At 25.4% G+C, this 21,358-nt stretch overlaps 2 protein-coding genes across 2 annotated transcripts; one reads left to right on the top strand and one right to left on the bottom strand.

Annotated features, from left to right (window-relative positions):
- Nucleotides 1-5,611: 5,611 nt before the first annotated feature.
- Nucleotides 5,612-6,316, bottom strand: LOC113785877 (ethylene-responsive transcription factor ERF118-like). Its single transcript, XM_073366533.1, has one exon. It carries the CDS (start codon nucleotides 6,314-6,316, stop codon nucleotides 5,612-5,614), a length of 705 nt encoding a protein of 234 aa, XP_073222634.1.
- Nucleotides 6,317-16,803: 10,487 nt separating this feature from the next.
- Nucleotides 16,804-18,454, top strand: LOC101511635 (uncharacterized). Its single transcript, XM_004494490.4, has 5 exons — nucleotides 16,804-17,144; nucleotides 17,246-17,333; nucleotides 17,452-17,522; nucleotides 17,839-17,895; nucleotides 18,022-18,454. Exons 1-5 carry the CDS (start codon nucleotides 17,031-17,033, stop codon nucleotides 18,175-18,177), a joined length of 486 nt encoding a protein of 161 aa, XP_004494547.1. The 5' UTR covers nucleotides 16,804-17,030; the 3' UTR covers nucleotides 18,178-18,454.
- The last annotated feature ends 2,904 nt before the right edge of the window (nucleotides 18,455-21,358 follow it).

A 21,358-nucleotide genomic window follows, 5' to 3' on the forward strand; every position in this document is an offset into this window, starting at 1 on the left:
GACTTGAGAATTTTTACAAACAACTCATATGTATGTAGAAAATTAAAACATATCAGAATGTTGATTACTTCATTTTAGTTTTGTATGTAGAAAATTATATATTCATTATACTTTAATTTGTAACTCATGACACATTAATAGTTATACATAATATTAGATACTAAATAATAATAATAATAATAATAATAATAATAATAATATAAGAATTTTTCAACTATATCTACTTCTTTGAAAATAATTGGGTTGTAAGCCACTAATTGTAGAGATTGTTTGAAGAATTAGAATAATATACGCCAAAATAATTTTCTCTCGAACAAATAATAATAACACTCATAATATAAAGCTAAATATATATTATTGTTGGGTAGTTTTGTTTTATTAATGTTTATTATTTTATTTTATTCTTAAAAACAAAAAGAAGAAGTAGATATCTTTTAACTATTGATATTTGGTGAAAAATAATATTGATAAACATTAATAATTGTCCGGATGTGAAATGAGATATCTTATGTTGATGTCGGGTTGTAAGAGCATCTCCAACGGTAAACTCAATATGGGTTATTAAATGGGGTTCACCATTCACATCATTTTAAAATAACTTATTCATTTTTTACTCCAACGATGAACTCAGAGGTTCATTAGATATGGTCAACCACTAACCGTGATATATTTATTATTATACGTAAATTAATTATAAAAAAAAAAAAGTAATCACGATGAAGTATATTTCCTTCCCGACATGTGATAACACACCTTGGCACAACTCCAACGGTGAACTCACAAAAAACTAAATTTTACATTATTACACCTTAGTGGACGTACGTATTTACGTACCGTTGAAGATACTCTAATGAAACAAGTTTCATGAATGTTGACGTGTGATCATAAATTATGATATAAAATGAAATGGAGTGACATTTATCTTGGATCAGCCCACTCCGGAACAATAATATAGAAAGAAATTGTGTCAAACTTAAGATATTTATTATATGAATATCTTGTGGAAGAAGTTTTTCGTACTAAAATTTACATCAAACATACTATATATGTATATATTATATAGTACTTTCAAAAAGAATGATAAACTTTAAGTGTATTGTCTAATAATAATAATATTTAAAACTAATATAGTAAGTTTTGTTTATGAGGTGTCAGTGAAGTGGTAAGAATTTGATTCTTAAATTTGGTTCAAATATTTTATAAGACAATTATAAATTGATCATTTAAATTTTATCATTATTAATAATAATTTTTTCTCCCTCAATTTTCTTTTTAAAATAGTCAATCTAAATTAAAGTGAGCATATCTATAATTTTATGAATGAATGAATATGTTGGTTTTTATTAATATTTTTATTGGACACGATCATTCAAACCTTGAATGAGAAAAACACTTTTACATTTTTTTTTTTGACTTGATATCTTTGATCTCTCTTTTATCCTCTTCTCTTTTTTTTTTTTTTTTTTGAAGAATTAATATTGTGATCTTAAGTTGGATCTCATGTTGTTGTATGCCTTGTATTGTAAACAACCTCGATTCTCGTGCTATAGTATGATCCATATTGTTGATCTTGACCTTTTGTGTACATATTTTTTGTTTTTGTTATTTTTCTACTTCTCCAAGATTGTCTTTTCAGGTTTTCAACCCAACAGATGTTTATTATACTTTTTTTGTACCCTAATTTTTGCTTAGGTCGCCCTTTCAGGTTTTCAACCTAGCGGGTATTTTTTATTTAAGTATGATACTTTTTTACGGCGTTTGATTTTACATGAAGGACTAGATTTTTTCTATCCATATTTGTGAGGATCAAAGCGCCACATGAGAAAGCTTCCTTCACGACGTATGGGCCCTCATAGTTAGAGGTCTATTTCCCACGATAATTATTTCGAATGGGTAAGATCTTTTTTAGCACCAAGTCTCCTTCTCGAAATTCTTGAGGACGTATTTTTTCTCGTACGCTTTTTTCAGTCTTTTCTTATATTATTGCTCATGACATAAAGCCGTCAACCTTTTTTCTTCAATTAAATTTAATTGATCGAAACGGATTTGTACCTATTCCGACTCCTCTAGTTTGACTTCCATTAATACAACAATCGACTTGATTCTTATTAATTAATTCTAAAAAAACTTGTTCGTGAAACCATAAAATTTCTTATTTATATCATACATGCATAGTACAGTAAAAAAAATCTAATAACAATAATGTCAAAAAAAATAGACAAAGAAAAAAAAGAAAAAGAAAATGTTTACCTCACTCGATAAGTTTTTTATTAGCTCTTGGTTCCAATCTATCTTCTCTACTTTTCTCCCCCTTTCAGTTTTTTTTTTCTCTTGTTTATAATTAGAAATTAAGTTTAAATTTTTTGGAAGACAATTATTCTTATTAATGATAATTTTTAGCGGTTTCAAAAATCTATCATAATCACTTAAGGTATATTTTTTAATTCTTTTTAAAAAACAATAAATTAAACCAGAATTCTAATAATTTATTTTTTTATTTTTTTTATTAACGAAAAGTCAAAAATATCCATAATGTTTATTATTATTTATTTTTTTTCTAAAAAAAAGGAGTGGATATCTTTTAACCATTGATATTTGGTGTGACATTCATCTTGGATCAGCCCACTCCGGAACAATAATATAGAAAGAAATTGCGTCAAGCTTAAGTTATTTATTATATAAGATATTTATTATATGAATATCTTGTGGAAGAAGTTTTCCGTACTAAAATTTACATCAAATATATAGTACTTTCAAAAAGAATGATAAACTTTAAGTGTATTGTCTAACAATATTAATATTTAGAACTAATATAGTTAAGTTTTGTTTATGAGGTGTTAGTGAAATAGTAAGAATTTGATTCTTAAATTTGGTTCAATTATTTTATAAGATAATTATAAATTGATCATTTAAATTTTATCATTATTAATAATAATTTTTTTCTCCCTCAATTTTCTTTCTAAAATAGTCAATCTAAATTAAAGTTATCATATCTTTATTACAATGTTTAAAATTATAGATAAAATGTAATACTCAATATTTTATATAAAACTACATAATAATTTTTCCTTCATTTTGCTATATTTATATTTAATTTTTTTTCCTCTATTATTTTATCTTAGTTTAAGTGTTTTTGTGTGTTGTTGGTTTGGTAATAAATTAACTTTGATCAATTACTTTAATGTCATCAAAGTTACAAATTCGAAGACATAAATATTTAAGATAGTTGAATTTTGTCATATCTATAAATATATTATCATTTGATGCTATTACCTTACATCATATAAGTTTGTTCACAAATTCATTCTATTTTTTTAAGAATTTTTAATTTATATTATATCAATTTTTTTCATCAATTTAAGTAACCGTTATCGTCATTTTTAGTTGAAAAAGAAAACACTCTGAGGTGAACATTTTCACTAAATTCATACTAATATGTGTGCTACACTTTGTTAGTTTACTGTTATAAAATTTCGATAAAATTACATCTCTTTTTTATTTATTACCTTTTCACCTCACTAATTTATCGAAGATTTATTTAAGGTAGGTATACTTTATATTCTTGATAAAAAATATACTTCTATGTTTTTTGCTTTATTTCTTTTATTTTTAATTATTTATAACAATTTTCAAATAAAATAGTGGATAAGATTGTTAATTTGTTTAAACCGTATTTTTCTTTTGACAATTTAAAGTGGATTATTATATTATGATATCCGTAATCAAACATTTTTTGTTTATTTTACAATTAACTGAACATGAAAAATAATAACTTAACTATTTTCGCTAAAAGAAAAATTAAATAGGATTCGTGTATGGTAAATTGATATAATCTAATTAACTATATCAAATAGTGCATAGAGTTGATACTTTTCTTTGCCACTCTAATCCTTTGGTTCTTAAAGTTTTAAATAATCTAAAGTTTCAGTGTTATGTAAATTAGATATAATCAATAATTAATTTATTTATCAAATTTATCCTCCTAATTTATTTATTCTCAATTGAAATTTAGTAAATACTTGAATTCGATTACTTAATTCAATAAGATGACACATAAACCTTCATTCATGTATCACTTCAAGTAAAGTCTAATAGTTTTGAAAAAATTAATTTTATATAAATACCATTATTCTTAAGAACTATTATTAATCAAACTACATGTTACTTTTAAATACCTTAGAAAAACCATTTAGCGAAAATTGAAACCAAATACAAAACTCTTTTTCAATCAACTAATAGGCAATTTCTTTTGTTAAAAAGAAAAATAAAAAAATACAATTTATCTATAAAAAATATCCATAAAGAGTAAAAATTGTCTCAACCGAACTAGTCACACACCATGCTTAACATGGGTAATTACGTAAGTATATTATAAAGCAAGAAAATTCTAAATTAAAGAAATTTCCATGTGCCACCGGTCATATTCATTCAAATTCCTGTCATTTTTTATTTTTCAATTTTAATTAAAATAAATAGTCATGATAATAATATACTGATTTATTTTAACAAATTTTTATATGGTAACTTTTTTATTACGAAATCTCTAAACTGATGTGATCGAATAAAGTCTAATATTTTAAAATAGTATAAATTTAATAATTAATTTAAAATACAATAACTTATAATAATAGTTAGAGCAATACTTGATTCACATAAAAATAATAATATTAATAATTACATAAATTTTAATAAATATTATAATAATACTAATTTATTTTATTTTTATATAACAAATATACTACATTAAAATTTATTACTTTTTAAATATATATATATATATATATATATATATATATATATATATATATATATGTGTGTGTGTGTGTGTGTGTGTAAACTAAATTAAAATAATTTTAATTTATTGTATTTGCAAAATATTTTTGAAGTTTTCACCTTAAATAAAAGTTTTAAAATACAAAGTTTTGGCACTTTAAAAACTTATAAACATGAATTTTTCGAAAGTTTTAAAAATCAAAATTTCAAAACTTAATTTTACATTTCAAAAAAGAAAATAAAAGTTTTGAAAATTTGGAATTTTACTAAAAAATTTGAAATGTCATTTTTTTCAAAAATAATTACATTATATTTTTAAATATTGTATTTATAATATAAATATTGGTTAAATTTTCTGGAGTTTCCTATTTCGAAAGTTTCATATTCTATAATTACTTATTTCTATTTCAAAAATTTCATATTTTGAAATTTCCTATATTAATTAAATTTTATATTTCTAGAATTTTTTATTTTGGAAGTTTGCATTGTTCGAAACTTTCAAAAAAAAATTTTAATTTAAAAATTACATTTCAAATGTTTCAAATTAATTGAAAAAAAAAAACTTACTTGTTTGGGAGGTTTTCATGTGTGAGTACAAAGGAAAAAGAAAAAATATTTCAACTTTTTTTATCACTTTTCAATTCTTACAATCTATTTTTTAAGAAAGTGTCCTTACTATTTTAACATGGAAAAAACAAAGAAATCAAAATATTTCAGGTTGCTATTGAAAAAGAACCGTAAATATTAGAACTCTTATACATGACTCTCTCTAAAAACTGCAATATATTCCATCCAATAAAAAATAAATAAATCACAAGTAAAACAGTTAATTCAAAATTTATGGGCACGATACATTGAGACCATCATCAATCCATCTAATAACTTCTTCATCACCAAAGTTAGCCAAAGCAAAGTCTGGAAGATTATAAAGTCCATTAGTATTAGAATCACAAAAGAGAGGAATGCTATCAAAAAAACCAACATCATTCACCAAACCTTCATTCTTTAACCCATCCGATTGCCTCACCACATCCAAATAACTTAGATCGGGCCTATTTTGTTCCATAAATTCACCCTTCAAAGTAATTGTTTCATTGCTTGTAACTGATTCTGGCAAAGAAGTCGAAGAACGCTGCCACGCATCAATCTTTGAGTCATTTAAATTAGTAACCATAGTTTCAACATAAATAACATTGTTGGGCTTTCTATTAGATAGACCCCTACTCTTAATAATGGCTTCAAATTCCTGTTTTTTAGCTTGATATGCATCTGAAGCCTCTTTAGCGGTGTCGAAAGTTCCCAACCATTCACGTTTAGCCTTAAGTGGGTTTCGAATTTCTGAAACATATTTACCGGATGCTCTCATTCGAACGCCTTTATATTTTTCCATTCCATTATCGACATTCATTATTTCGTCAACACAACCATTGTCGCGTGGAAAATTAGGGACTGTAAATTCATATACAAATCTTTTTCTCATCATTCTTTTCTCAAAATTACCATCTTCATCTGATGATGAATCAGTTGCATCAGAATCATCCATAATTATACGTAGAGTTTTTGTTCTTTTCGAGATATGAGATTGAGGAACCATAATCAAACTTAAATTCAAAATTATTATTATAATAATAATAATCTCATAAAGTCCCTACAAATAGTAGTACGGATTTATTATTTAAGAAAATAAATAAATAAAATATCAAATTAGATTCACTTTTAGAAAGAGAAAAACATTACATAATAGTTTATTTACAAATCTTTGTAGCTAACAATATTTCGGTAGCAAATCCTAGTACAGAAAAATAATAATAGAGTTAGAAATTAAATCGTAAGAAAGAAAAACCGGGAATTAAGTTAATAAAACAAATGAACCTTATTATAGTGAAATACATTCATATAGCTAGCAATAGCAATGTTGATCAATAAACAGAATATCATATAAACCGAATATCATATAGCTCTCATCCAAGAAGATTGAGGAACCATAATGAAATCATTAGTTATCATATAGCTCTCACAATGGAAATATTTTTTCTTATAAAATTTATCTACTTCCTTACATTAAATCAAATTCATAAGTGTTTATTCAAAATCAGATAAAATAAGGAGAAAATAAAGATTTAAACAATTATAAAAAAGTTAATAGAAAATAAAAGCTTACCTTCATGGTTTGAGAATACTTCAGACTTTTTCTTCACCCATATTGAACGCATTGTCACTCTTTTTCTTCTCAATTTATGTTTTTTCATCGTATTTATGTATAACAATTTATTGGGCTATCCAAGCAGTCCAATAACACACATTTCAAATTTAGATAATTTTTGTTAGTTTCTATTTTAATTTTATAGAGATTTTTTTAAGAACTAAAAATATCAATTTTTATATAAAAAGTTATTGACTAAAAATACAAATAAATACTATTTAAGATTAAAAAGTTAAAATATATTTTTATGAAAATTAAAATTTATTTTACCAATTTTTAATTATTACAATTATATTTTCTTTATATTAAAGATCAAATTTTAGGATTACAACTTCCATCTCAAAATATGTTCATTGTTTTTTCATTCTTTGTTATAACAATGATTCCTTTTTCATCTACCTATATTTTGGGGGAAGACGTTATACATTTTTGTTTTAAAAATTTCTTAAATTCACAAAAACCGGCACATAATTCAGGAATTTTTACAACAAAAAATCAATTGCTTAATATGCAATATACTGGTTTTAACAATGTGCCACCTGTCATATTCATTCAAATTCCTGTCATTTTTTTTTTCAATTTTAATTCAAATAAATAGTCATAATAATAATATACTGATTTATTTTAACAAATTTTTATATGGTAATTTTTTATTACGAAATCTCTAAATTGATGTGATCAAGTAAAGTCTAATATTTTAAAATAGTTTAAATTTAATAATTAATTTAAAATACAATAACTTATAATAATATTAATAGTTAGAGCAATACTTGATTCACATAAAAATAATAATAAAATTAATAATTACAGAAATTTTATTAAATGTTATAATAATACTACATTATTTTATTATTATATAACAAATATACTAAATTAAAATTTATTACTTTTAATATATATATATATATATATATATATATATGCGTGTATATAATATATTAAAGTAATTCTAACCAAATTATCAATAATATAGTAAGGTTGTACCCATTAAGGAAATATACAAATAGCATCATAAGATCCATTCTAATTCCCTCCAATTTCAAGGGTTTATTTGTTTGTTTTTAATTCTAATTCTAACAATATAAATATGGAAACTTATTGTTGTGCAATCTTTCAATTTGATATAGAAATTTCTTCAGCTATGAATTTTAGTTAGATCTAATAACTTTAAATTCTTGAAAATATTTTATCCATTAAAAAAATGTATGCAATCAAATTTTATTATTATGAATACTATTTTATAAGCATATAATAGTTTATACAATGAGAGACCCATTTTAATTTCTTAAAAATTTTGAGAGACCCAATTTAGTCTTTGAGAAAAGTAAAAACACTTTTTAGTCCATAAAAAAAAAATTAGACTAAATTAATTATTATGTAACCATAATTAAAAAATTGAGTTTTTTTTCTTTCACCAACTTAATTATTTCACATGCAATTTCTATAAAAAAATGTACAATTAGGTCTTTTATAATAATTAAAAAAAATAGTTAATTAAGTCCCTTGACAGAGACTCTAAGATTATTCATTTAATCCATGTTGGTGACTTAATTGTCTATTTGTAATAATTATCAATAATCTAATTGTCAGTTTTTATATAAATTACACGTGGGATAATAAAGTTGATGAGTCATCGAACAACTCAACAAAAAATAATCCAATGTGGTTCGCATTAAGACTAATTTAGTCCGACTTATTTTTCTTATGCACTAAAAAATATTTTTATTTTTCTCAATGACTAAATTGAATCTTTTAAAATTTCTCAGAGACCAAATTAGACATATACTCTAAATTTTATTATTATGAATACTATTTTATAAGCATATAATAGTTTACATAAGGAACTCATTAAAATGGCTTCATTAAGTCCTTAAGTCATTGTTCAATTGATGATTATCAATATTTTTAAGTAAATGTGATGAGTTCAAACTCACGACCTTGCAGTTGGATATAAGTTAATGGCCTCATACTATGTTTGGCTAAAATGATGTGATCATTAGAATTCGAGTTAAATATGTTTTTAGCATCAATAAAATTTAAACATTTTAATTTTAGTATATGAAAAATAAAAATACAACTTTTAATCTTTAAAAAAATTATAATAAACAATTTTAGTTTATGCTAAAATGAAATATGTGCACTTGACCTTTAAATTCAATTTTTTTTTTTTATATATTGTCTTGCAAACTTGTTTAGAATATTATAAAAAGTTTATCTACAAAAATTTAGAATTTTTTGACATGAGATTAATTAAATGTGAATTTTTAAACTGTAAAAAACTAAATATAAAAGTAACAAAAATATGAATTTAGAAATTGAATTTTAAACTCATTTTATGTGCACTAAATTTTTATATTGTCTAAACATATTTGATAAAAATTCATTTAAAAATATATATTAACTTAACATAATAAAATTGCATGAATGATGATTTTGTAAAGATTTAAAAAATAAGATTTTTATTTCATTAAAATTAAAATTAATTATTAAAATTTTATAAGTACTATATTTAACTTTTAAAACTTATAAAGCCCCACCACCCACCACATTCTTTCTTGTTTTTTTGTACAAATAGTATTTATTTCAATTCACCCAAAAATCTTCCTCTCACCATTTTTTCTACCACGTCAAAAGCTTCAAATAAGCCTTTGAATATGTTTGCAGTGTAATAAGTGGAAAAAAATAATAAAAACCTATATACAGATTGTCAAGACAACATATTTGATTAAAACCACATCTCCCCTCCCATGCTATTTTCCTTCCAAACTTTAATTTATGCTGTGTAAAATGAAATAGTTAAGATACAATCTATTTCTTTTTTATAGTCTCCGTTACGAAATTTGTTGGCGTATAAATACACATGTTTCATAATCAAATACATGTTTTTTTAGGTTTCTCAACAAAGGTAGGAACACCATGTCATTTCAATTACCATTACAATAAATTTACACACAATTTTAAAATTTAATTATTAAATTTTATATCAACTAAAACAATATCATCCTTAAAAAAAAAGTAATATAATTTTTTCATTTAAAATATTTATTTAAATATTTATATTTACTAATTTTTTTATATATATATTTTATAGTATGGTGAACGAGGAAACAAATTTATTGTCGTATCTTTCAAATTTAAAACTCAACCTCACTTAAGAATAATAATTTAACTAAAAAACATGATCGGATAAGATGGCAAAGTTAACTTCTTCATGAGTCAACAATGACAAAATTAATATGTAACAATATGTTGGCAAATTAAATATTTGTTGTTTTAGTGTTTTGAAAAATCCATTTTTAGAATTTTTCAATCATCAAAGATATTACTAGATTAAATTATGTACTCGATCATTCTTTTTAAAATATTTCGCTGCATTACCTAAAGTGTGCAAGACAATTATCAATCACAAAGTCATCAAGATAAAACAGTCTAAACAAACTATAACGGAGGGACAACGACACAAAAACCGCTTTCAAAAAATCAAAGAGACTACAACAAAAATAGTTTTAAAAGGACCATGATATTATGACCACTTAGAAATCGAAGGGACAGATCTAATTTAGTAGTCCTAATTAGAATTCATACATGAAGAGATCTAATTTAGTAGTCGCACAAATTTTTTTAATTTCTGCTGAATTGAAATATATATGTGCGATTAAACTTCAAATTTATTTGTTTTTCTTAATGTTGTTTTGCAAATATCTTTATAACATTATAAAATGTTTGTCCACAAAAATTTAGAATTTTTTAACAAGAAATAAATTAAATGTGAGTTTTTGAAATGTAGAAAACTAAATATAAAAGTAACAAAAATAGGAATTTAAAAATCAAATTTTAAACTCATTTTTTGCAGAATAAATCTTGATATTGTCTAAAACATGTTTGATAAAAATTAATTCAAAAATATATACTAACTTAAGTGACTAAAATCACATATATAATGATTTCATAGAAACTAAAAAATTATATTTTTATTTTATAAAAATTAAAATTAAATTATTAAAATTTTATAAATACTAAAAACCGATTTAAACCTTTGAAATTTATAAAAGTTTCCAAAGTTCCACCACATTCTTTCTTGTTTTTTTTTTACAAATAGGATTTATTTCAATTCACCCAACCAAATTTCCTCTCACGATTCTTTCTACCACCTCAAAGTATCCAAAAAAGCCTTTAAATATGTTTGCATAGGAATTGGTGGCAAAAGAAGCCTATATCATATACCATAACATCCATATACATTTATTAACATATCTCATGTCTACTCATAAAATATCATAAAAATGTTAAATTAAATAATTGTGGTAAATATCATTTTTTATTTTATTTTAATTTTCTTGATCAGATTCAATTATTCTAAATCAATAAGTTAGTATTGTAAAACAATTATATTTATAATACATACAATATTATTTATAAAATTAATAAAATAATTTAACTAATGCTCGCACAACGCACATAACATAATCAAATGATTTTTGCACTCTAATTCTTTAAAGAAAAATGTCTTGATTGTATACTGTTGGTTACTCAAATGACATTTTATAATTGCAAAAACAAGATAATAAATCTTTTGTGAATTCTTTTGTAACTTACATGCATTTCAAAGTGTTTTCAACTATGTAACAAAAGAAATAGGAATAAATTGTCAATTTAATTTCTAAACTAACATTCTCTTACTAATTTAGTCTCAATACTATTAAAATCAACTAAATAATTTCAAAACTATTTTATTTCATCAATCAAATCCTTCCGTTAACTTTTTAATCTCTGACAAAACTCTAAACCCTCCTAATCATCAATTTGGTCGTTCTCTTCAATTTTATTTTTATTTTTTATACAATAATCAAGATTAGTCATTAATATCGTTAACGGTTAATATTTTGTTAAGGTGAAGATAGTTCTTATCACTTTACTCTTTATCTCTTTCATTTAATTTATATTCTCTCTTTTACTTATTTTTTCTCAAGTCCAATAATATTTTCTTCTCCTCCCTCGTTATTCTTGCTGTCGTCCAGTAAATATTCCACCGATTTCTCCAATTTCATTTACTTCTCCATTGAGTTCGATAGTTTACCATGCTAATGCTTGTTCTATTTTTCTTCTGATTGATATTAGTTCTATTTTCTATAGCTAATTCTTTTTCTTCTCAATAATCTTCAACTTCTCCCTTTGTTTTTTTTTCTTCTCTTTTTATAATGTTTTTTTTTTTGTTATTTAATCTTTATTGGTGATATATTAGTTTAATGGTTTGCAGTCCCTTTGTTTATTGGTAAATGGTCCCTTTGTTTATTGGTAAATGGTAATATGTTAATTTATTGCTATTTTAGTCTATGTTATTGTGGTATCCATTTTTATGATTTGTTTATTTTATTATTTTAAATTTTTTTATTTATTATGGGTGAAAATGATAATTTAGGTGAGGTTGTATCTGACGATTATAAATCTACGAGATTAAATTGTTGTTTCTTATGATACTTGCTCTTTTTGGAGTGGAAAGTGTGTTTTGCCTTGTGTTGATCATGACTTTTTGTTTAGCAAAAAAAAGATTCATCTACACATACCAATTCTTATCTTTCCTTACAAATTATTTTAAAAAAAAAGTGCCCTTAGTACTTTAAGAAGAAAAAATAACGAAATCAAAGTATTTCATGTTATTATTGAAAAAGAACGGTAAAATTGGTTTATATCACATTTAACACAAAAGTAAATAAATAAAAAACTCATTAATAGAACAGTTAACTCAAAATTTATGTTACGGTGCAATGAGATCATCATCAATCCATTTAATAGTTTCTTTATCAAAGTTAGCAAAAAAGAAGTCCGAAAGATTAAAAGGTCCATTAATAATAGAATCACAAAATAGAAGAATGTCATCAAAAAAACCACAATCTTCTCCAATTTATTTTTAATTCAAATAAATTTATTTTTAAGGTCCTATTTATTTGTAATTCAAATAAATAGTCATAATAATAATAATATACTGACTTATTTAAAAAAAAAACTTATATGGTAATTTTTTATTACGAAATCTCTAAATTGATGTCATCAAGTAAAGTCTAATATTTTAAAATAGTATAAATTTAACTCACAAGGACAAAAGTTTATCACCAATTAATTAGTTCACTGTTGTTTTTAATATCTTCTAAATAAAAATGAGAATAATTATGATATATTAATTATAATTTATCATAAAAAGTACAGATGACATCTATGATTCTAGTTTAATAATTAATTAAAATTAGAGTTTTTTTTTAATATTATTGATATAAAAATGAGAGCAATTATAATATGTTTAATAAGTACTCATACTTCAAGTTTTTGTCGTTTTAAATATAAAAATCAGACATTAAAAATATAGTTAAAATGCATAATTCATACATAAGACAAATATTTATCATTAATTAAATAATTTAATTTAATATTTTTTTGATATCTTCTAAATAAAAATGAAAATTATTCTGATATGGACATTCTAATTATTTAATATCATCGGCATAAAAATAAAAACATTTATAACTTATAATACACTAAATATTTTTTCACACCTCAAATTTTTGACCTTTTTTATATGAGAATAAGTCACTAAAGAAGTTGTGGGAGCATATAATTCATACACTAGACAAATATTTTTTATTAATCAATTAGTTTAATTGAGTAATATCTCGATATTTTCTAAATAAAAATGAACGTAATTAAAAATTATTATAGGCTTAATTGCACTTTTGGTCCCCCTATTATAGGTGAAAATTGAAAGTAGTCCCCCCATTTTGTTTGTCCCCAGTTTTAGTCCCCCAAACAGAATTTGTGTCTAAATCATGATGAGTTATCATTTTTTAATGACGTGTCAATAAAATGGTGACATGACAGACACTTATGTAGAATAAACTCATTATTATATTATTTCTGATTAAAAATTATAATTTATATTTTTAAAAACCATTATTATAATTGTAACAATATTTTTAAAAATACAATTTAATTGTTAAAATTAAGTTAAAAGAAAAAACACCTAAAATCATGAACCCTAAACAAATCAAAATCAAAAACATTCACTCATGAACCCTAAAATCATTCTGGATTTCTTCCTCCTTAACAACACGATCAACATGGCCTCCATCTCCCCCTCAACATTGCGCTCAACTTCCTCCTCAACAGTTTCATCAACAAAGCTCTCAACTTGACCCACTCTCTCCGCCCTTGCAATTTCAGACACCTCAACTTTCACTTCATCACGAACGACAACAACACTACCATACCCTAAAATATCAACTTTCAGGGAATCAACAACAATATCTTCACCACTAGTAAACTTCTCAACAACATCCTCATCACCATCACCATTCTCAACACACCAACAACACCAAAATCATCGCCAGAAACCGATTCCACAACAACAGAATCCAAATTATTAAATACATTTCCACCATCACCCTCATCTTCTTTCAAGAATTTATTGATTTCATCTTCAACATCACCTTCAAAATCTCCGCCTTCAAATCCGTTATCATTAGCCTCAACGAAAACCTCATGGCTATCGCTAAAATCTCCATCCTTGACTGCTTCAACAAAAACATCATCTTTGTCATCATCACCGCCTTCCTCCTCCGCGTCATCTTCTTCATCAGTAGTTACCTTAGCAATAGGTCTCGGAGATTGTTCATCGAACGGTTGTTCTTGTTGAACGGTGGATTTAGCATCGGGATAAACGAGAATGGGCTTGGCGGGCTCAGTAGTTTCGTCTTCGCCGCTAACAAAACCATCATCATTTTCGGAGTTGGAAGTGGCACCGTTAGTGAAATTTGGTTCAAATTGGGAAGGAGATAGGGTTTGAGAATCCATAGTGAAGAAATGAAGGGATGAGGTTTTAGGATTATAGGCGGAGAGACTGGGAAAGAAGAGAATGAGAAAATGAAAGAGGGTTTTAGTTCTAGTTCATGATTTTAGGGTTTAGAATGATTTTAGGGTTCATGAGTGAATGTTTTTTATTTTGATTTGTTTAGGGTTAATGATTTTAGATGTTTTTTCTTTTAACTTAATTTTAATAATTAAATTGAATTTTTAAAAATATTGTCACAATTATAATAATGGTTTTTAAAAATATAAATTATATTTTTTAATCAGAAATAATATAATAATGAGTTTATTCCACATAAGCGTCTGCCACGTCACCCTTTTATTGACACGTCATTAAAAAAATGACAACTCATCATGATTTGGACTCAAATTCTGTTTGGGGACTAAAACTGGGGACAAACAAAATGGGGGGACTACTTTCAATTTTCACCTATAACAGGGGGACCAAAAGTGCAATTAAGCCATTATTATAAAAATTATACACGAGACATATGTTTGTCATCGATACATAAAAAAATACGAGACAAATATAATATGCATAACATTAAAATAACGAGGAGTAAACTTTTATAACTGAATCATGTGATATTTATAAAGAGACTCAATTGCAATTCTAGTCCCTCTATTATTACCAATTCACAGAAATAGTCCCTTTATTTTAAAAGTCGATAATTTTGGTTAATCCCTCATATATTTGAACTAAAAAATGCAGAATTGACATATTTTTAATGACATGACATACAATTATATGATATAGAACCATCTATATGCATTTATTATTCATATTTCATTAATTAAATTAAAAATATGAAGAAAAAAATTCAAAGTTGAAAGTTAAGTTTTTACTACTTTAGATTTCAATTTCATGATTGTCAGTCATTTTACATTATCGTATCATATGTTACATTATTTAAAACATCTTATGTCATCAATTTTTAGTTAAAAAATCAGAAAGAAGTACTAAAACTGTTGATTTTTAAAATATGGGGACTAATTTCGTGAATCAGTAAAAATAGAAAGAATAAAATTACAATTAAATTATATAAAAAATTATGTTACAAATATTTGTCAATGATACATAAAAAATACATGACAAATATTTATCAATAATAAATATTAAAAAATGTAGAATAAATATTTATAAATGATACATAAAAAAATATAATAAATATAAAAAGTTAAAAAATAAAATTTGTTACTTATACATAAAAATACGAGATAAATATTTATAATAAATAAATATTAAAATAAAAACAAGATAATTATATATGCTTATTACATCAAATAATTTTTTTTTACTTGAAATCTCGATGACACACATATAAAATAACAACCCCTCACTCGTAGTAAGAGATGAGTTTCTTTGCTAGTAGTTTATTTTAAAATAAGTTAAAACTTTTTTTTTTATGTTTTTTACATAAATAAAATATTAAAAAATTGGATTTTTTATTTAAATTATCTCTTTTTAAAAAATTTAATATATTTTATTTTAAAAATAATATATAAAAATATCATACTTTTTCTTTATCATTTTAAGAGATTGTAAAGCAAAAATGCAACCACACAAAAGAAATATAAATTAATAAATTTTATTTTATTTAATTTTATTAATATAATTAAATATTTTTTATTTATTAAAAAATAAATACATTTAAAATACAATCTTTTTAAACGAGACAACAAAATTTACTTTCACGGTCGCATTCCCAATTTAAAACTCCTTAGTGTCAAGAAAAATTAAGACATTTCTGAATATCAGTTTCAAAGTGGTTTTATTATTGATTGAAATTTTAAAAAAAGTTATAAATGAAAAGAATCTTAAAAAATAGAAATATATAAAAAAAAGTATTTTCATAAGTGTTTGCCCATGTAAAACTAAAGTACGATAATACAAAATAAGGAGTGGCATAGCGGCGTAAATTTTCAAAGCTGAAGTGCCATTTTGTATTAACTGTCACAAAAATATCTTCACCGGCAAAATCTCTCGAACCTTCTTCCCATGAAAACCAAAAACAAATGACAAGATATTTTTTCTCTCTCTAAAAAAAACTCTCTACTCTACCTCCGAATATTTCAATTATATCTTTTTTACACCCCAACGTAATTTCCTTTGCTATGCCTTTCGGTTCGATTTGAAGTCTTGAATCTCCGTGCGTTAGATATTTTTTAGAACATTTGAGGTTGTAGGCTACCTGTGATGGATCGAGAAGGTGGAGGATCCAACGGTGGATCTTGTTACTACTCTGTTCTTGGTATTCGCAGGGAAGCCTCTTCCTCTGATATTCGCACCGCTTATCGAAAACTCGCTATGGTATGATAACTCTTTTATTATCTCATTAACTAATATTCAGTTATTATTAATTAATAATGCTTTTTTTGTTTATTAAATTTTATATGTTGAATTGAATAAAGAGATGGCACCCTGATAAATGGACTCGGAACCCTTCAACTGCTGGAGAAGCCAAACGGCGGTTTCAGCAAATTCAAGAAGCGTACTCAGGTTTGGTTGTTAAAATGTTTATATTATCATTAATTAATGTTTCAAACTTAAACCTGGATTAATTATTCGTTCATTAATGGTTTTCGTTTTATATTAATGTTGTTGGTTGGTTCAATAGTTCTTTCAGATGAGTCTAAAAGGTCAATGTACGATGCTGGACTCTACGACCCTCTAGAAGAAGAAGATCAAGTCTGTATCGTCTCTTTTCATTTCATTTGAAGTTGTTGCCATAAACAAGCTGAGGTAAAACTGTGTCGTTTTGGTTTCTATGACCAAACGACGATATTGTTTTTCTCCTCTTGTGTCCGGTAACATGATTATTCATTCCCATTTACTTTGCCCTTTTTTTCTTTTGATTTTTTTTAATATAGCTGTGTTTAATTTTATAAAATAAAAAAAACTGTAAAATGAACTTATGTCAGTTGTCGTGCAGTTCAATTAGGTACATTTGAAAGACAAAAACGTGTTTCTAATTTTAGGAATTTGTGAATTATTTTGAATGCAGGAATTTTGTGATTTTATGAGCGAAATGATCTCAATGATGAATAATGTGAAAGACGAGGTATTGATTGAATTCTAATTGTTTCCTTTTTTGGCAAAAATGAAGGGGAAATTTTTTATATAAAAAAAAAATGGAAGATGTATGTAGGTGATGTGATGGAGTTTTTGGTCTTTTCCTGTTCTTTAGGGGGACAGTTTGGAAGATCTACAAAGGATGTTTGTAGAGATGGTTGGTGGAGATGGAATGAGCGTTGAGTTGAACCAGGATCAGACGGCTGGGAAGAGAGGACGCTCTAGTGGATCAAGAGGCAACGCAGCCAAGCGCAGCAATTCTTGCCGCTAGTACGATGTACTGGATGGATCCGTCTTGTGTTATTGTAAAACCTTTTTCATAATTTCTTAATATAAATTGGATTATTGAAGTGCAAATACAAGGATTGCGATTTCAAAGTTCAATCAGGTCAGCTAGCTAGGTAATTTGGCTCTTAGTTCTGTCCGTGCTATGATTCGTGGCTGATTTTTATCTTTTTATTTTTTCTACTTTTGGTTTTATTTTCTGTAGTTACAGTTGAAGTGATTTTACACACAGATATAAAATTAATTTTCACTTGTTTAGATAATATTCGTTTGAAATATCTTTGTTACCGCAAACTAGGATGTATATTACATGGAGTTACACATGTAGGACATGCAAAACTAATTAATGTAACCGTTCGAAGATAGTAGGTTTAATTGCAGTTTTGATCATTCTATTTTCACTTAAAAGTTATTTTAATCAATTAATGTAGTTGGATAGTTTGAATTAAAATTGCTTTTGGACGGATAATTATTAAAATGTCTTTTATTTATAATGATGTTCAAAGTAGATTTTCTAAGTTGCTTTGCTAATGATTGTATCCATACATTACTACATTTTACTAGTTTTTTCTTCTTTCATATTTCATATGACTACATTTTACTAGTTTTTTCTTCTTTCATATTTCATATAAGTGTTAGGGAGCCGTCTTGTTAAAAAGTTGTTAAAAAGAGTAGAAGACAATTCTAGTATTATAAATACATTTCTTATCCTACAATGCAACATTACTTCTAATATTTTGAGAGATATTTGTAAAGTGTGGTACATTACTGAAAGTAATGCATAATTCTATAAAATTTTGAAAGGATCGTTGGATATTAGGTTGTGGAAAGTTTGTTGACTCAATACCTCAAATCAATATACCTAGAGAATCTGAGTTACACTAATTGTACAAATTAAAATTGGAGTAAATTGCAACAAATTACGCATGAGTCAGTTTGTGAGAAAATTATATTTTTGAAACCTCCAATTGACATTTCTCTGGATTTCTCCAAATGGTTGTTAGTCGCAAACAACCAATTTACTTCAAGTCGACATATAATAATTTCACAAACAATGAGATCAATGCTAATTTGATAATATTGTTTAAGGAGGTTTGAAATTGGTAGTGACCAATAGGACAATACTTTGGAAGATTGCATAAGGGAAAATCCTAACAAATGCTAAGAGATCTCATAAAGGCATAACCTTAGACGACTTCTATCAGCATTGTCTTTTTGCACATGTGACCCTTATGTACGTTGTGAGGAATTGTGAAGATGTCCAACTACTTTAAAATAGAGTTATTAAGTTTGAATTTTGGGGGTAAATTCTTTAGTCTTGGTACGCATGTTTGGCTTGAACGAAATCTTACAATGATATTGGAAATATTCATTATACATGAAAAATGTTATTTGACGTGACTGTTAATGAACTTTAGAATAATTGAAACTATTTGGTTTTCTCTCGAAGTACAAAGATGAGGAGTGATTTATGACATTAGATTTGTAATCCGTTTGACTTTATTCATAACTATTTGATCAAAAGTAATGTTTTAAATTTAGAACTTAGTTAACTCTAATCAATAAGCATGAATTAAATGCTCTGCGGGGTTATGAAGATGAATGTTAATGGTGCTTACGTCTTTATTGATGGCTCTTCTTCGCAGCTACAATAGCGAGTTCATATGTGATTTCGACTGTAAAGTCATCTTTATTGATGGATCCTCTTTGCGGCCACAATAGTGGGTTCATATGTAGTTTCTACTGTAAAGACATATATAATAATTCTTTATTTTTAATTATTTTTAGCGATCAATATTTTTTATATTATGTGAACTCATAGTTAAACAATGTAAAGAAGATAGTGGTGTAGCTAAAAAATCAATAATCGTAAACTGAAAATTGAAATAAGAGTTGGTATTTTAAAATTTCAAAAGAATAATTTAAAAACCACCTCTTGAATGGGCCTTTAATTCATTTTATTATTGTTCTTTTTAATATCAATAATAAAATTATTTATACACAAAAATACTTAATTATGATTTTATGTGTACTTGTCAGCTAAGCATCAAAACAGTCACATAAGCCGATAGAAAAATATAAAAAAAAAAGTTAACATTGTATATATTTTTGACTTGCGAGATAAACATTTTTTGTTAACATGAGAAAAAAAAAGTGAGACAAACTATATTCTTCAAAAAGGACACTCATAATATCATCTAAAAACACTAGTGATAAATTAGAAGACAACTCATAAGTAGGGGTGGGAATAGGCCAGGTCAGGCTTTGAAAGGCCTGAGTCTGGCCTACGATTTATTTTTTAGGCCTAAGTCTGACCTACGGTCTACTATAGGCTTTTTTTTCGGCCTGACCTGACATTTTTAAAAGTCTGGCCTGACTTGGAAGCCTATTTAAAATAATTTTTAAAAAATATGAAACAAACATACTTTAAACCCTAAAAAATAATTTTGTGTCAAATAATAGATTTTTTTTTGAAACAAACACACTCATTATTATCTCTTAAACAAATATGGAAGACTACTGAGTGATTGACTAATTGAATAGCTACCAAATATGAAATGACTACCAAATATAGAATGCTACCGAATATGGAACAACTACTGAATATGGAATGCTTACTGAGTAATTGTTTAATTGATAGAATTTGAAATAGAAAATAATATTATTAATATAATAATAATAATAATTAATATTAATAAATAATAAATTATATATAGGCCGGCCTGTCAGTCCTAATAGGTTTTTTTATAAGCCTGAGTCTGATCTATTTAAATAAATAGGCTTTAAAAATGGCCTAAGCCTAGCATTTTTATTAAATAGGCCAGGCCAGGTCAGGCCATAGGCCCCTGACGGACGGCCTAGCCTATTTTCATCTCTACTCATAAGCCATCATCAACGAATCCATTCTTTTAGTTCTTATCTTTGCAAAACTATCAGTGCAATAATTGCCTTCACGGAGAATGTGATGGAGGAAACAAGTTCAATCTTTCTTGGTATATTCTCTAATGACATCAAACATGTTTGCATCATGATGGAAATGATTGTTTTTTACTTTAACCAATTGAACCACGTGAAACAAATCAACAAATAATCCTACTAAAATTTACTTCTCAACACAACTTAATCGCAATAAAAAATGCTTGAATTTATGCATGATAAAATAGATG

Source organism: Cicer arietinum, chromosome 3 (genome assembly GCF_000331145.2).
Source record: "Cicer arietinum cultivar CDC Frontier isolate Library 1 chromosome 3, Cicar.CDCFrontier_v2.0, whole genome shotgun sequence".
Lineage (NCBI taxonomy): Eukaryota > Viridiplantae > Streptophyta > Magnoliopsida > Fabales > Fabaceae > Cicer > Cicer arietinum.

Bases quoted from the DNA above. Each gene is read 5' to 3' on its own strand.
- LOC101511635 (XM_004494490.4), top strand. From the start codon at position 17,031: ATGGATCGAGAAGGTGGAGGATCCAACGGTGGATCTTGTTACTACTCT. The intron at 17,145-17,245 runs GTATGATAACTC...AATTGAATAAAG, and splicing joins CTTATCGAAAACTCGCTATG to AGATGGCACCCTGATAAATG. The intron at 17,523-17,838 runs GTCTGTATCGTC...TTTTGAATGCAG, and splicing joins CTCTAGAAGAAGAAGATCAA to GAATTTTGTGATTTTATGAG.
- LOC113785877 (XM_073366533.1), bottom strand. From the start codon at position 6,316: ATGGATGATTCTGATGCAACTGATTCATCATCAGATGAAGATGGTAAT.